Source organism: Microcaecilia unicolor, chromosome 14 (assembly GCF_901765095.1).
Source record: "Microcaecilia unicolor chromosome 14, aMicUni1.1, whole genome shotgun sequence".
Taxonomy (NCBI): domain Eukaryota; kingdom Metazoa; phylum Chordata; class Amphibia; order Gymnophiona; family Siphonopidae; genus Microcaecilia; species Microcaecilia unicolor.
Genome location: NC_044044.1, coordinates 18,189,756 through 18,207,217, shown reverse-complemented (window position 1 = coordinate 18,207,217; position 17,462 = coordinate 18,189,756). Strand labels below are relative to the sequence as shown.

Sequence of the window (17,462 nt, the reverse complement as noted above, 5' to 3'; positions counted from 1 at the left end):
CTCCTGCAACCTGTCACAAAATCTAAGACAAGGCAGAATTGTTGTCTAGAGCCTTAGCACTTTCATTAAAGCTTGGGGTCCATGGGTCAATTTTAGCAGACAATGGAAAAGGTGTCAGTACTCAGTACCCCCAAGTACCCCCCTCAAAAAAAAAGCCCTGGGTTAAAGCAACTTAATCCACAGGTTGCAGGGAAATTACGGTATAGATTCCATTATATGGATGGGATAGCATGAAAGCTGGCCAAGAATAATTCAGAGCTTCCAAGTTACCCATTCCAGGAGGGAGACTTTTTGGCCGGTCCTGTTTTTTAACTTATACCCCAAAGTATTGTAGTATTTGCAGTCCATGATTCTTTCCATTGAAATCAGTGCTACAGGTCCCATAATGCACCAGGATGAGATTGGCAGGAATCTAGGACTGACCAAACATTCTCCCTCCTGGAATGGGTAACTTGGCGGCTCTGGAATATGGATTCTCTGGATGTAGTGTAGCCAGAGTTTGTTTGGTTTTTTTTTTTTATTGACGTGGGGAAGAAACAGTAGGCCTCAAAATCTTAGTAGAGAAAGAAGCAGTGCATCTTTTCTAGCAAAAAAGGTGCCGGTACTCAAATGCCAGGCCACCCTTCAAGGGTGGGGATGACCACTGAGGAACCCACCCACAATAGCCAGGCCTCCTGCAACCTGTCACAAAATCTAAGACAAGGCAGAATTGTTGTCTAGAGCCTTAGCACTTTCATTAAAGCTTGGGGTCCATGGGTCAATTTTAGCAGACAATGGAAAAGGTGCCGGTACTCAGTACCCCCAAGTACCCCCTCAAAAAAAGCCTTGGAAAGAAGTAAAGAACAATTGCGTACAAGGAAAAGGGAAACAAGGAAGACAGCAAAAGAGAATGAGAAGGAAGGGAAAGAAGACAAAAAGACCTAGGTGAGCAATAGAAAGAGTATGTGTAAAATCATCGACATGTAGAGAGAGTAACCAGATTTTCCATAGCATTACTAACATTAACAACAGTACATCATTCAGAACTATGGAAAAACAATACATAAACCAGATTGAGAAGCTAACAAATACTACAACCCTAATCCATTTTAATGAGAAAAAATAGTAAATTCATCAATATGGTCCGGTACAGCAGTAAAGGCAAGGTTCACTTCATGGGTCAAAACCAAAGGATGGTATTTTCAATCAAAAATTGCAGAGTTAAGGAAAGCTTCCTAGGAGAGTCATCGGAGGGTGGCGACTGTGCAGATCACCCAGCGCTGTTTTTAAGACTCCGTTCTTCTGCCCCACTGTGTGTCCTTATAGTCTAAAAATCCCAGGCTCTGGTTTATCTTCTTTAAGGAATGCGCGTTTTGCAAATATATGGGAAGCTGAATGTGTTTGGGTAGTCATTCCAGGTGACAGAACCATCTGTGGAGAGAAAGAAAGAAAGAAAGACAGTCACCCATACTCTTGCTTATTGGATCTTGAAGTTATTTTTCACAGAGTCATATCTGTGTTCACACTTCTAGATGTGACAGGATCTGTGCCCATGTGCCAGTGACATAAAACCTGCCCAAGCAGCCCCTGTAATGCTGGGGACGACGACAATAAAAAAGAGGGCTATTTGCAAGTTCTCCCCAATCTTTCAAGTTGTATCCCCCTCCCATTGTGGGGGCCTTTTGTGAAATGGTTGCCTACGGGCCATTTATTTGAACTTATGCCACTATCCTGTGTCCATCCCTTGAGACATTAATCCCAGAGGTGACACAGGCTCTGTGTCCCCTTCTTTTTCATCGAGGCTTGTTTAGGGTACACAGTGCAGGGCCAGATTGGGGGTGCACCGGGATCCTGGTGTGTGCCCTTCTGATCCCAAATACATCAGGATCTTGTTTGTCCTGTTTGTCTGTCCTAATTAGATTGTAAGCTCTGTCGAGCAGGGACTGTCTCTTCATGTTCAAGTGTACAGCGCTGCGTACGTCTAGTAGCACTATAGAAATGATAAGTAGTAGTAGTGATAAGTAGTATTAATACAAGAGCTTTAGGTGCATCAGCTAAGGTTGCCAGCTGGATCCAGATTTGCCTGACAAGGTTGATCCAGTCTTGGGTTTACTCCATTGCATGCAGGGACTTGTAGTTCTTGGTATGAATGGTCGGCTCTGGGCTATCATTGAATATGGCGTTCTGATTCTTTTTTTCAAATGTATTTTGAATTGTTAATAGCCTTGGACTGATTAGGCGGTATTTAAAATAAACACAAAAATTTCCCCATTGTATTCCCCATGAAAAGCAAGATTACGAGTCTCTGCAAGCAGTGGGGTAAATCCAGGACTGGATCAACCCCTGTTGGGAGAATCTGCATCCTGTTGGCAACCCTAGGTTCAGCCCAGGTCCTGAATGGGGCCCCTTCTTCTCCTATTACCCTAAAGAGGTTAGATTGAAAACAGGAGATGGCATGAGTCTATCTAGCCCATTATGGAGGTTGAAGCCAATATGGCGGAGCTTGCCACCATTCTAGTTCACCCAAAAACAATGGTAAACACTATTGAAAACAATAGCAAAAGCTTATTAAAAAATAACGGACTGCCTATGTGTGATCCTTCAGCAGGAGGGTGGGTGGGAGGGAGTTGGAGTGGCGATTAGGATTAAGCAGTGGAGAGGTACAGTGACGTGGGGAAGAAACCGTAGGCCTCAAAATCTTAGTAGAGAAAGAAGTAAAGGACAATTGCGTACAAGGAAAAGGGAAATAAGGAAGACAGCAAAAGAGAATGAGAAGGAAGGGAAAGAAGACAAAAAGACCTAGGTGAGCAATAGAAAGAGTATGTGTAAAATCATCGACATGTAGAGCTGCAAGAGTAACCAGTTTTTCCATAGCATTACTAAAATTAACAACAGTACATCATTCAGAACTATGGAAAAACAATACATAAACCAGATTGAGAAGCTAACAAATGCTACAACCCTAATCCATTGTAATGAGAAAAAATAGTAAGTTCATCAATAACAATCCACGACCACTTGAATTTCAAGAAATCACTAAAAACCTACCTCTTCAAAAAAGCCTACCCCAACGACCCCACGTAACCCTCTTCACCTACCAACACAGCATGACTATGATCGAACAGGACGTCACGCAATCTTCATCCATTCCGACCCTCCACTCAACCTCATACGATCACTATACAATTTTGTATTTGTTATCCACCGACTGGGCAAACGCCTTTGATGGTACTATGTAAGCCACATTGAGCCTACAAATAGGTGGGAAAATGTGGGGTACAAATAAATAAATAAATATGGTTTGGTAGAGCAGTAAAGGCAAGGTTCAATTCATGGGTCAAAACATGTACAAGAGCTTGAGTCTTAATTAAGAGACTTTAGTTGTACTAGTGGTGATGACATGTGAGACCACAGGATACAAACAGCAAACTGGGATCAGGGAATCTTAGGAGAAAGATTAGGCAAGAATAAAAATAGAAAACTAGAAAAAGTGCATAATGTTTTTGTAGAAATGTCCAGGTGACAGGTGAATCAACAGAGGTCAGTACTGGGTCTGGTATGGTGAGTCGGTAGATTTTGCACAAGGGCAGTAGAGTTCACACTCGGTAAGAAGTCTAAAGCTGTTCCAGTTGGATATGCAGTGCCTTAAACAGTGGAGGATAAGGGATTTTATTTTAATTTTATTTATTTGCCAGCTTTGTTATTTATTTGAAAGCTTCCCATATCTAGATATATATATATCATGAAATAAAATTCAATTTCAGTAAAACAGATTACAAAATTATTGTAGCTGGTAGAAACAGCAATAATAAGCTCTGTATTTTGTGCTCATTTTTCGACACTGTTCTATAGAATACAGTAATACATGGCCAAATCTCGTAAGGAGAACAATTTTTTTCTGAATTTTATATGCGTGATCATTGGTCCCTGATTGGTTGTAGAGTCAAGGACTTCAGGTTATTTAGGGAGGTACCATCTTAGTAGATTCACAGGAGCTGTGTGAAGTTCAGCTGAAAGTCTGGCGAGTGTAAGACGTTATTGTTGTTTAATCGATGTGTTATTTTTTTTTCTATTTAGAGTTAAGCCATTGACCCTGACGCAATTGGACGAAGCGGTGGCCAACGTTGGTCTTTGGTTCTGGATAATGGCTCAGTGACTTTAGACTTCAGTCAAACAGCTACATAGTAGTTTAAAAGGTAAGTAAAAGAAAAATTTATTTTCGTGAGTGGATTGCAATATTGCTGTTAAAGGACGTTGTATCTCTGAGCAATATTTGCTTGATATAACTGGCGTGGAAGGTATTTTATGCCGATGATAAAGGCTAGAAGCCAATTTTTTGTGCTTTTAACTTTATAAGGGTACTAGCCCTAGAAACTATTTGAGGCTTTTTCCTTCCCTGTTAGTTAATATAACATGTTATCACAATTTAACTTCTAATTTTACTTTTGAGAACTATTTTTCTAGTGGGTCCAGGGCCAAATCTGCAGTGGCCCAGGCCCCCCCTGGCCCCACGTAGCTACGCCACTGGTAAAAGGGACCCTTAATATTTCAACACTAGCTCATGCTATTTCAGACCTGCCAAGTCTCCCGCATTCAGCGGGAGACTCCCGCTTTGGTGGGCCATCTCCCGCCAAAGCGGGACAGTCTCCCGCTGAGATCGAATCGCTGTTTTTCTCATCGCCCCTGCTGCTTCTCCCGGCGAATAACAATAAAAATAAAAAAGCGCGGGGCCGCAGCAGCCTTCAGGAACGCGCTGTCGGCTCTGCTGGTCCTGTGCCCCCGGAACTTGAAGCTGACGTCCGTGGGGGCACAGGACCAGCAGAGCCGACAGCGTATGCTTGAAGGCTGCTGCGTCTCCGCCCTTTTTTTATTTTTGTCGCGGCTGCTGTAGAGATTGTATGGAAACAGGGGGGGGGCTATAATGTGCCCCCTCACTCTGGCCCTGGCCCCCCCTACCGCCGCAGTTCAGATACGCCCCTGGTGGGGGCACAGGACCAGCAGAGCCGACAGCGTATGCTTGAAGGCTGCTGCGTCTCCGCCCTTTTTTATTTTTGTCGCGGCTGCTGTAGAGATTGTATGGAAACAGGGGGGGGGCTATAATGTGCCCCCTCACTCTGGCCCTGGCCCCCCCTACCGCCGCAGTTCAGATACGCCCCTGGTGGGGGCACAGGACCAGCAGAACCGACAGCGTATGCTTGAAGGCTGCTGCGGCTCCGCCCTTTTTTTATTTTTGTCGCGGCTGCTGTAGAGATTGTATGGAAACAGGGGGGGCTATAATGTGCCCCCTCACTCTGGCCCTGGCCCCCCCTACCGCCGCAGTTCAGATACGCCCCTGGTGGGGGCACAGGACCAGCAGAGCCGACAGCGTATGCTTGAAGGCTGCTGCGGCTCCGCCATTTTTTTATTTTTGTCACGGCTGCTGTAGAGATTGTATGGAAACAGGGGGGAGACGGATGAAATGAAACAAGCTGAAGCCAATAGGTTAGTTTTTATCTGTTTTCCCTTCAAAACAAAGCAAGCAAACCTATGAGCTGCTGTATCCACGTTGTCATTCTTTATTGTTGGTAGCATTCTTTAATTTAATCTCACTTATATTTTCAAACATGCTGGCTTGTGCAGTATACAGATGTACATAAAGGAAGTATAATAAGGGAATAACTTTTCATAGGTAGAGTAGTAATCTATATAATAAAACTCACCCTCAACGTTCCGAAGACACTGACGTCACTGAAGCCAAGCCACTGACGTCACTTCCTTCATGAAGGGTTCGTGGTGGTGAAGCCACCGAAATCACCAAGTCTCTGGGCCCCGCCCTCGCATCAAAGGTGATGACGTCGAGGGCGGAACAATGGCGTCACAAATCGAGGGCAGAGCAATGGCGTCAGTGGCTTCAGAACGAAGAAGGTGATGAAGGTGCGTTGACGAGGTGCGGAGCAATGGCGTCAGTGGCTTCACAACAACGAAGGGGTGGGGAGGGATTTGGGAGGAAAACCTTGCTAGCGCCCGTTTCATTTGCTCCAGAAACGGGCCTTTTTTACTTGTAATCAGTGTATCATTTGGAGGGGCTGGTTATGGGGACACCCTAGCACTGTTATATTTGTGCAAAGATTTTTTTTTCTAAAGGTAAAGGGCCTCTAAAACAGACATCATGTTATGAGAATCAGGTGCTCAACATTCAGAGTTTCTATCTATTTATTTATTTATTTATTTACTTATTTGTATCATTTATATCTCACATTAAACATGAATTGGGTTGAAACCTGGGAACATTTAAAATCTTTTTTTCCCCTTATGTCTACATCAAAAGAAAAAGATGGCAAGAGGTAGAGTGGGCGGATCCAATGCAGATTGGGCGGGGCCGGGGCGTGTACTAAAATCTCCCTCTCAAAAATCGGGACCCCCCTTGGCAGCTCTGCTATTTTAGCACCGGCAGAGCTGCCATGCCACCCATTCCAGGAGGAAGACTTTCTGGCCAGTCCTGGATGTCTGCCAATCTCATGAATTGTGCATTATGGGACCTGCAGCACTGATTTCAATGGATGGAATCATAGACTACAAATACTACACTGCTTTGGGATGTAAGTTGAAAACCAGGACCGGCCAAAAAGTCTCCCTCCTGGAATGGGTAACTTGGCAGCTTTGCACAAGTCCCATTTAATGCAATGAGATAACTGGGATTAACAGTAAAATAACATATCTTAACAGTAGCCCACATTGCTAACCTTGCCCCTTAAAGCTCAAGGCTCATTAGACTTGATAGACTGCTTTTCATCTCAGACAGCAAAGTGGGTTTCAGTGTTAAAAAAACAGGTAGGATGACTTTTTCAATGAGCTGTGGATTACTGCTGTGATTTTAGTGCAGCAGTAATTTGCATGTTTATTAAATGCCGAACCCTATGGGCAATTTTTTGCAGACAGCTCGCTGTAAAAGCTGTTCTGTCAGCAGCTCTACTGTGTATCTGTTGTCAGCATTCGTTGTCCAGTTATGGTCCCGGGTCCAGTGGGTTCCCAAGAATACACAATCCACACGGGTTTGGATATACATAGAAAGTATATTGTATTTACATATGTATATATAGGCTCACAGCACTTAGTACAGGTAAATATTACAATGCTGTATCTGTGTGTGTGTTTAGATGGGAATCAATGAGAGAAAGGTAAGGATAGGGGTGTTCAGAGGAAAAAAGAGAGAGCCTTGGGGTAGGGCTGAAGGAGAAAGGGGGAGCAGAGCCAGGCAGTGGCGTTCCTAGGGGGGGACGGTGGGTGCGGTCCGCCCCGGGTGCACGCCGCTGGGGGGGTGCCGCGTGCCTGTCCGCTACGTTCGTTCTGTGCTCCCTCTGCCCCGGAACAGGTTACTTCCTGTTCGGGGCAGAGGGAGCATGGAAACGAACGAAGCGGACAGGTGCGTAGCACCCCCCCCCCAGCGGCGTGCACCTGGGGGGGTTTCCTTCACCAGGAGGGTGTCCTTTCGCCGGGGGGGGGGGGGGGGGCCGCGCTGCACCCGGGGGCGGGGCGCATTGGCAATCCGCCCGGGGTGTCAGCCCCCCTAGGAACGCCACTGGAGCCAGGTGCTCTGGGGCTAAAGATGGGGGTGTGCAGAGAAAGAAAGAGAAGCGAGCCCAGAGCCATGTGCTCTGCCTTATATATCTAACAGAAACAGAGAGGAATCAAGTAACTTCTTTCCTTCCCAGCCTTTGTTATCAGCTATTTCCTTTGCAAACTCCAGTTTAATTTCCTGATGTAAGGAAGGTGAGCACTTTCAGAGGTTTTAATCTTTGAAGTCCCTAGTTTTAGAGCCTATCTGTCTGGTTTTCATTGTTCTCAGAGAGCCCTGGTCCCAGATGCCCAGAGAGGACAAAGGTATGTTAAGTAGGGGTACTTGAGAAACAAAAGGGCTAACAGGCAGCTGGGCAACATCTGCCATCCTCAGGGATTTCTGAGAGAGGGGGGAGTTATCAGAAGCTGGTTTCATATTAATCTAAGTATGTCCAGCAGTCCTGTCATCTGTCTGCATTGGCCCCATTACATTTCCTCTTTGCTTAAACTCATGCTCTCAGCTCTTGGTGTCAGAGAATCAATACACCTGCAGGTACCCTGAGGTGGTTAAAAACAAAAGAATAGCAATACTGGGTTGGACCAATGGTCCATCTAGCCCAGAATCCTGTTTCCAACAGTGGCCAATCCAGGCCACAAGAACCTGACAGAAACCCAAATAGTAACAAGATTCCATGCTACCAGTCCCGGGACAAGCAGTGGCTTCCCCCATGTCCATCCCAATAACTTTTCCTCCAGAAGCTTGTCCAAACCTATTTTAAATCCAGATACGCTAACTGCAGTTACCACATCCTCCGGCAACGAGTTCCAGAGCTTATCTGTTCTTTGTGAAAAAATATTTCCTCCTGTTCGTTTTAAACGTATTTCCATGTAATTTCATTGCGTGTCCCCTAGTCTTCGCACTTATTGAAGGAGTGAAAAATTGATTCACTTGTACCCATTCTACTCCACTGAACCTTGTAGATGCCTTATGAAGAAAACAAATCCCAACCATCCATCCCTTACCAGGTTCCTCCATATATGAGCCCACATAAGTTTCGTCGTTCAAGCCATCCAGCTGACCGGCTCCAAACTTGCTGTATTTCCACTTTGACTCATCTGTCCAGGTGAACTCAGCGTTCTTCTTCTGTTAACAGGAGAAAATATTACAGCTACTGTTAGGATCAACATAGGCAACGATCAGCGGCTATTACCAGTGTGGGGGTTATACAGCCAGGGTGGAGGGGAGAAGGGCAAAAGGAGAAGGGAGGAGGGAAGAAAGAGCAGAGAGGTGTGGAAGTGCCTGCACTGGCCTGTAATTGTTGCTCGGGGATAGAAATTTCACCCATCCCCACCCATCAGGACTCACAGAAACAGAATCCAGATCAGCGAACGCACCGGACTCGGAGGTGGGGGTTGGGGACCCCCGCCAGCAAAGGTACCTGGTGGTGGCGGGGGAGGGTTGGCGGCGGCGGGAGGAGGGGTGGAAAGGGATAGGGGAGGAGCGGCAGCGCCAGGGGGGGTGGTCAAAAGTGGCGGGGGGGGGGGGCGGCGGCACCGGGGGGGGGGCTAAAATGTGCCCTCTTACCTCAGGCTCTGGACCCCCCTCCCGCCGAAGTCTGGCTACGCACCTGTCAATACTTAAACAGTCGGAACACCCATAAAGTTCATTATTTGAGTAATCGGGGCTCACTATTGAAAACACTGCAAAACACAGCAGCACGTTTGATATTTAGAGTTTCAAGATTTGAAAGTGACAAACCGAGGTTATATAAGTTGTACTGTCTGACAGTGGAGGCTCATGGTGTTTTTCATTTTATATGGTCAAGCCCCACAGTATAGGCTGAATCTGCTTATTATATTTAAGAAGAATTACAAAAGCAATTCTGGACATTTTTTATTACTTCCGTTTCCTTCGCCTCAGGGTGTTATTACGTAAATCAGAGTTTTCATGTGCGTTTGGAGACTCAGCGGCCAAATGGTGGAATGGATTACCTCTAGAAATATGTTTTGAGTCCAACTATAAGAGTTTTGGGAAAATGCTAAAATCTTGATCGTTATTTATGATAGCGTAATTTTAATTGTATTATTAGAGAGCCGACTATTTGTAATCTAGGGTTTCTTCCTACTCTTGGCTTCATAAGCTGCTCTGATCTAAGATTTTGGTACGTGGGGCCATAAGTGCAGCCTATAAATGTAACTAACTGGCCGGAAATGAAACTCCTCCCCTACAAATGAAAGGGAAAAAACCCCAAATGACATGGAACGCTGAACAGGCAGATCGAGTTCTGAAATAGAGAATGGCACAGAGAGAAAACTTGTCCCCGTCCCCGTGGGTTCTGTCTCCATCCCCACCCCATCCTCGCAGGCTCCATCTCCATCCCCATCCCCACAGGCCCCGTTTCCATCCCCACAGGTTCTGTCCCTGTCCCCGCCCCATCCCCGTGTGCTCATCTGCAGAAGCCTCGAACACTTACAATTTTATATTTAAATCTTTTTATTAAAGTATAAAAAGGACCAATATGCTGTGCAACTGATGTGTATAAATTACAAATAGAAAACAATAATAACAACGAGCAGCTATAATAACCCTCCTTCCCACCACCACCACCCTCTACCCTTCCAACCCCAACAATAGCCGACTTCTACTACCCCAAGGAATCCTAATTCACCCTGTTAAAATGTCCAGGGATACAAAATACAATCCACACTTTATACCCTAGCTGGGAAGAAATATGCCCTATGAAGCACTGTTACGATTTTTTTAATCTGCGGATGAATAAGAAGTCATCAACAATCTCAGGATTCAGTCTAGCTCATGTTTTCCACAGTCCCTCCTGCAATACAAGATGTCGTCGTAGAAAATTTGCTGGTAGCAGGATGTACAAGATCCCCCATGCGCTGTGGCCAGCATGTTTGCTTGCTTTTTCCAAAAAATAAAAATATTGTCATCTGCATTAATCAAACATAAATAACAGTCATTAACAGTCTTCAAAGTAGAAAGTGACATGGGGACAAAGTTTGTCCCTGTCCTCACGGGCTCTGTCCCCATCCCCACCCCGTCCTCTTGGGGTCTGTCTCCATCCTCACCCCATCCCTGCAAGATCTGTCCCCGCCCCATCCCTGTGGGGTCTGTCCCCGTCCCCATGTCATTCTCTATTCTGAAACATTAATCAATCGTTCACAGATAATACAGAACACAGCCGTGAGATTAATTTATGGCTTGTCAAAATATGATTTGGTTAAAAACTTTTATTCAAAATTACATTGGTTAGCAATTATGGCTCATATTCATTTTAAACTGAATGTTACGGTTTTCAAAATTTTGTTTGAGGTGCCATTCTATATGATAAACGTGGGTTAAAATCAAGTAACCCAGATTCTGTACAGGTCGCCCAAAGCTGGACATGCTGTTTTGGGTGAGGATCACAGATCCACGTACAAACTAATTACCTGATTAGGCGATAACAATCAATTATTGGCATTGGCATGGACTTAGTTGATAATAATTAGGAGTTAGCAGAACAGAAAAGCAGACCCACTTGGTGAAATAAAACAAAATTTATTCAGCGCAGATATATAAAATCAGCATACGTATTTTCAAAGTAATTAGACTTACAAAGCTCATAGTAACCTATGGAACTTTGGAAGTCTAAGTGCTTTGAAAATATGCCTCTACGTTTCTCAGACTCTGAACTCTAGGAATCTATACTACTAAATGTATATGATCCCACACACTGACAAAAAAGAAGTAAGGGAGGACCATTAATAAATAAATAAAAAGGAACCTAGGGGTTAAGGAATGACAAACACAAAATTATCATAATTAAAACTAGACCCTAAACAGTGGAAGTTGAGAAGAAGGACTTGACACGATGCCGTGTTTCGGGGCAACTGCCTGCATCAGGAGTCACAACAATCTGAATCGTTCTAAGCACAAGTATCTGTTGTTAGGGGTTGAATCATCCTCATCGAGGAGGGTTTAGCAGAGAAAGCAATGGTTCCCTCTTTGAGGATTATTTAACCTGCAACAATAAGTAGTTATGGCTCGAACTAGTCAGATTGTTGTGACTCCTGATGGAGGCGGTCTGTGCCGAATCACGTCACCGTATCGAGTCCTTCTTCTGAACTTCTGCTATTTTGGGAAATTGTTCTTATACAGACCTAACAGTCTAGTTTTTATTATAATAAACTTTGTGCTTGTCATTCCTTGACACCTAGGTTCCTTTTCCTTTCTCTCTTTCTTTATTTTTTATTGGTTCTTCGTTACTTCTTTTTTGTTTGTATTTTTTTCGTAGGGGATTCTTGTTTCCCTTACTCTGTCATCATCCAGGATTAAAAGCACAGGACACCACTGTCTTTAGAAGCCCATAGTCAACTTTTGGCGATAGAGCTATACTTGCTCAAGTAGGACATTGACTAATTGCTTTAAAAAAACTCCAGGACAGTCTATGACTCGCCTTATTGTCACGTTTTCCACCGATCCAGTAGGCATCACCAATCCTGTGGTTCTTCAGCTTCCCCATCAGGTGGTAGATATAGTTGTTTTCTTCATCGCTATGCACAGAGGCCAGGTGGGTATCCCTTGACAGTCTATTACATTGATCCTGGAGGATAGAGGAGTAAAATGATAAAACAGGCATGGGAGGGGGAAGGGGAGGAGGGTGAAGGAAGTTCTCCTGAAATAATTTCAATATTTTCTGGAGAGAATCCCTTTCCCCTGCCCACTGAGAACCTAGTCACCTTTCTGGGTGGACTAGAAGGGCCATCATTTACTATCTTACTATGAAAGCCCTTGATTCTCTTTGATTCCATAGAAACAGAGAAGATTGAGGGTAGATAAAGACCATGTGCCCTATTCATTCAGTCTGCCCGTCTATGCCAGCTACTGTCTCGTCCTCTCTTCTAGAGATCCATTGTACTTGTCTGAAGTTTTCTTGAATTCAGATAGTCTTCATTTCCACCATCTCCACAAATTTACCACCCTTTTAAGAAACATTTCCTCAGGTTACTTCTGAGTCTATCCTCTTTCACCTTCATCCTATGCCCCCTCATTCCAGAGCTTTCTTTCAATCGAGAGAGACTCGTCTCCTGTGCATTTATGCCGCATAGGTATTTAAATGTCTCTATCATTTCCCGCCTTTCTTCCAAAGTATACATATTGAGATCTTTATGACGAAGACCACTGACCATTTCGGTAGCCACCCTCTGGACCGACTCCATCCTGTTTCTATCTTTTGGAAGGTGCGGTCTCCAGAATTGTACACAATATTCTAAATGAGGTCTCACCAGAGTCATACAGGGGCATCATCACCTCCTTTTTCCTACTGGCCATTCCTCTCCCTTTGCACCCAAGCGTCCTCCTACCTTTCACTGCCGCCCTTTCTACCTGTTTGGCCACCTTAAGATCATCACATATGATCACACCCACGTCCCTCGCCTCTTTCATGCACAAAGGTTCTTCATCCCCTAAATTGTACCGTTCCCTCGGGTTTTTCCAGCCCAAATGCATAGCCCTGCATTTTTTAGCATTGAATCTTAGCTGCTAAATTATGAACCCATTCTTCAAGCTTTTCTAGATCTCTCCTCATTTTTCCACATCATCGGGGGTATCTACCCTATTGCAGATTTTGACCTGTGCCAGAGGTGGTAGTGCTATACTGGATGATGTCACATGACTCTCCCATCAAGCAGACAGGTGAGGTGGCTCCCGCACTTATTTGATGACATCACAGTATACCAAGCCTTTTATTAAGATGGCATTACCCTTAAAGTTGTCCACAAAGAGAGCCTGTTTTCTACCCCTATTCTCTCCAGGTCCTTCAACATGTTACAAATGACCACATTTCATAGTAACATAGTAACATAGTAGATGACGGCAGAAAAAGACCTGCACGGTCCATCCAGTCTGCCCAACAAGACAAACTCATATGTGCTAGTTTTTGTGTATATCTTACCTTGATTTGTAACTGTCATTTTCAGGGCACAGACCGTACAAGTCTGCCCAGCACTATCCCCGCCTCCCAACCACCAGCCCTGCCTCCCACCACCGGCTCTGGCACAGACTGTATAAGTCTGCCCAGCGCTATCCCCGCCTCCCACCACTGGCTCTGGCATAGACCGTATAAGTCTGCCCAGCACTATCCCCACCTCCCAACCACCAGCCCCGCCTCCCACCACCAGCTCTGCCACCCAATCTCGGCTAAGCTCCTGAGGATCCATTTCTGCTGAACAGGATTCCTTTATGTTTATCCCACGCATGTTTGAATTCCGTTACCGTTTTCCTCTCCACCACCTCCCGCGGGAGGGCATTCCAAGCATCCACCACTCTCTCCGTGAAAAAATACTTCCTGACTTTTTTTTTTTGAGTCTGCCCCCCTTCAATCTCATTTCATGCCCTCTAGTTCTGCCGCCTTCCCATCTTCGGAAAAGGTTCGTTTGCGGATTAATACCTTTCAAATATTTGAACGTCTGTATCATATCACCCCTGTTTCTCCTTTCCTCCAGGGTACACATGTTCAGGTCAGCAAGTCTTTCCTCATACGTCTTGTAACGCAAATCCCATACCATCCTCGTAGCTTTTCTTTGCACCCCTTCAATTCTTCTTACATCCTTAGCAAGATAGGGCCTCCAAAACTGAACACAATACTCCAGGTGGGGCCTCACCACAGATTTGTACAGGGGCATTAACACCTCTTTTCTTCTGCTGGTCACTCCCTTCTCTATACAGCCTAGCAACCTTCTTCTTACGGCCACCGCCTTGTCACACTGTTTCATCGCCTTCAGATCCTCAGATACGATCACCCCAAGATCCCTCTCCCCGTCGGTAACTATCAGACTCTCACCACCTAACACATACGTCTCCCGTGGATTTCTACTCCCTAAGTGCATCACTTTGCATTTCTTCGCATTGAATTTTAATGGCCAAGCCTTAGACCAATCTTCTAGCTTTCGCAGATCCTTTTTCATGTTTTCTACTCCCTCCCGGGTGTCCACTCTGTTACAAATCTTAGTATCATCCGCAAAAAGGCAAACTTTACCTTCTAACCCTTCTGCAATGTCACTCACAAATATATTGAACAGAATCGGCCCCAGCACCGATCCCTGAGGCACTCCACTAGTCACCTTTCCCTCCTCCGAGCGAATTCCATTCACCACCACCCTATTGTACTACCATGTGGTAATGGATAACAAAGCTTGATCTGTGTTCTTTCTGCTCATGACATTTCCAGGTAGCACAGTGATTTGCATCTGCTATGAAAAGCCCCTAGGACAAGGGGGCATGCGATGAAGCTGCAGTGTGGTAAATTTAAAACGAATCGGACCAAATGTTTCTTCACTCAATGCGTAGTTAAACTATGGAATTCGCTGCCGGAAAAGGTGGTTAAGGCAGTTAACTTAGCGGACTTCAAAAAAAGGTTGGACGGCTTCCTGGAGGAAAAAGCCATAGAATGTTATTGAATGGACGAGGGAATACAGTATTTCTAGGATGGGCGGGACAAATTGCTTGTTCTTCCAGCACCCTGTCGGTGCTGGGCTCGATTGACCCTTGGTCTGTCCCAGCATGGCGATGCTTATGTACTTAAAGTGAGAATACAGACAGAGCTTAAAAGCCCATTGTGACTGAACATTAATGAAAAGAATAACAAAGTGGGGTTTTTTCTCCATCATGCTGCCTGGCCTGCCAACCTTACTGTATGTAGAGTATTTTGTAAATAAAATTTGGCAAGGTACCTCAGCATCTTTCCAGTTTGTCTTTCTCAGGACAGGCTTGTAGCAGGAATCCTGATACTGGTACCAACCTTCCTCGCAGCAGCCCTCAAAGCACAGGCAATCGTAGCGAGAGTCAGCTGAAACTGAGAGAGTGACAGAGAAAAATAATGGCAAATTCAGATACAGGAAGGGGAAGACTCCATCAAAATACAGAGCAAAGAGGACTAAAAATACTAGATGAAAAACCTACAAAATACAGAGAGCAAAAGGGGCAGCTCCTTGTGACTCTGGGCAAATCACTTAACCCTCCATTGCACCATGTTAGCCACATTGAGCCTGCCATGAGTGGGAAATCGCGGGGTACAAATGTAACAAAAAAAAACGTGAAAATACAAGAGGAAAAGCCAGCAAAATACAGAAAGCAAATGAGTCTGAAAATACCAGTAGAAACCACAGCAAAGTGCATAGAGCACAGGGGCTGAAAATACCAGTGGACACTCCAGTAAAATGCAGAGAGCAAAAGGGACTGAAAATGCCAGAGGAAAAAACCAGCAAAATACAGAAAGCAAAACAGACTGAAAATACCACAGGAAAGTAAAGTGAGTGCATGGGGCTGAAAATACCAGAGGAGGCTCCAGCAAAATACAGAAAGCAAAAGGGGCTGAAAATACAGGAGGAGACTCCAGCAAGTGCAAAGAGTGAAAGGTCTGAAAACACCAGATGATTCAAATAATGTGTATTCAAGTGTCAAGACTCTCATCCACTAATCTTTTAAGTGTTATTGTCCGTGGGTCAGATTTTCCTCTAACACACATCTTGGCACAGGAGGGGGGAGAGTGGGGAACTGGGCGGCATGACCCCATTGGAAATGCACCACAGTCTGGTGGTGTGTCTTCTTCATGTGATCTGTTTGCCCCCCTGAGAGATATGGCTCTATCCATGCACAGGATCCCCCCCACCCCCACCTAGGCAGCTGTCACCTCTACCTAACAGGAAATCTGACACTGCTTATCAGACCTGCCAAAGCTTAACATTTCTTACCTCTAAGAAGAGCCCAAGCATAGAAGAACATCAGGCCGCCAGTCATCCTTTTTCCTGTATCAAATATAGGTTAAGAAATTAAATTAAATACTTAAAAATAATCCCTTGTGTAACTGGTGGATTAGTGAGCACACGTTAGTTATCTGGAGTCAAATATTACGTATAATGACAGTTTTATAATGCTCTGAGCAGGCACAGCACTGGATCAGAAATAGGTAAAAAGTGGGATGTTTGACCATGGAAATTCAAATCCTGGAGACAATATCATAAAAACTTCTTTATTGAAAAAAAGACTCGACACAACTGTTGTGTTTCAGCCTACAGGCCTGCATCAGGAGTCTATAAAAACATAAATCAAATAAATCTTTCAAACAAATACATATACAGAATCAAATAATCAAATAAAACATTCAAATAAGTAATAAATATACAATGAGAGGTCAACATATAATAAACTACAACAATAAAAAAAAATTGATAATAAATAATGATGAACGTAAAGTCTCTAAGTGACGTATACACAGATTATGCATATGTGGGATGTTATAATGTCACCAAAATATTACCAAAAAACATCCCACTTTTTACCTATTTCTGTGTTTTCCTATGGGGCGTTCGAGTTCTCCGCTTGATTGCGGATCTTTTTTGAACAGCACTGGATCAGATCATTTCCAAACTAAGGATTTGGTTCCTTGTCCCAGGAGCTTACAAACTCACATTCATGCTCTGTAAAGGTCACCCAGTGGGAGACTGGAGCCCCTGCCTCTTCATTCCACCCCAGTCCCACCACCTGGAGATCAGAGGGTTGTTACCAAAAAAACCTTGACATTTTCCCACCCTCTGTGTTCTTGCTAGGAGCCTCAGGACAGGAACGTAGGGCCTGCCGTACCCTTTCCACCCTCAGCTCCCTGGATTTATAAGCGGTTGCTGCTTTTCTGCATACAGCTGCTCTCATTGTTGCTGGAGCTCGGGAAGGGATTAGGGCCACCAAAATGTCAAACTCAACACACTAGAATCAAGGGACTCAATACCTGAATACAATCTCAAGTCACTAATCCATTTTATGAGCTGGATAGGATAAACAACAGATGCAAGGTCAGATTACCTAAGTACACAATGGGAGATGGGAGAGGAAAGATTTTATTATACATTTTCAGCTATGACTGGAAGGGAACACATGTCAAGGGCTATTATTT

At 44.5% G+C, this 17,462-nt stretch overlaps 1 protein-coding gene across 1 annotated transcript; it reads right to left on the bottom strand.

Moving 5' to 3' along the window:
• Positions 1 to 1,082: 1,082 nt before the first annotated feature.
• LOC115458371 (snaclec coagulation factor IX/factor X-binding protein subunit A-like) lies at positions 1,083 to 16,335 on the bottom strand. The gene is made up of 5 exons (XM_030188282.1): positions 16,267 to 16,335; positions 15,247 to 15,368; positions 11,973 to 12,119; positions 8,539 to 8,659; positions 1,083 to 1,410 (listed from the first exon to the last, which is right to left on the bottom strand). Exons 1-5 carry the CDS (start codon positions 16,310 to 16,312, stop codon positions 1,337 to 1,339), a joined length of 510 nt encoding a protein of 169 aa, XP_030044142.1. The 5' UTR covers positions 16,313 to 16,335; the 3' UTR covers positions 1,083 to 1,336.
• Between the last annotated feature and the right edge of the window lie 1,127 nt (positions 16,336 to 17,462).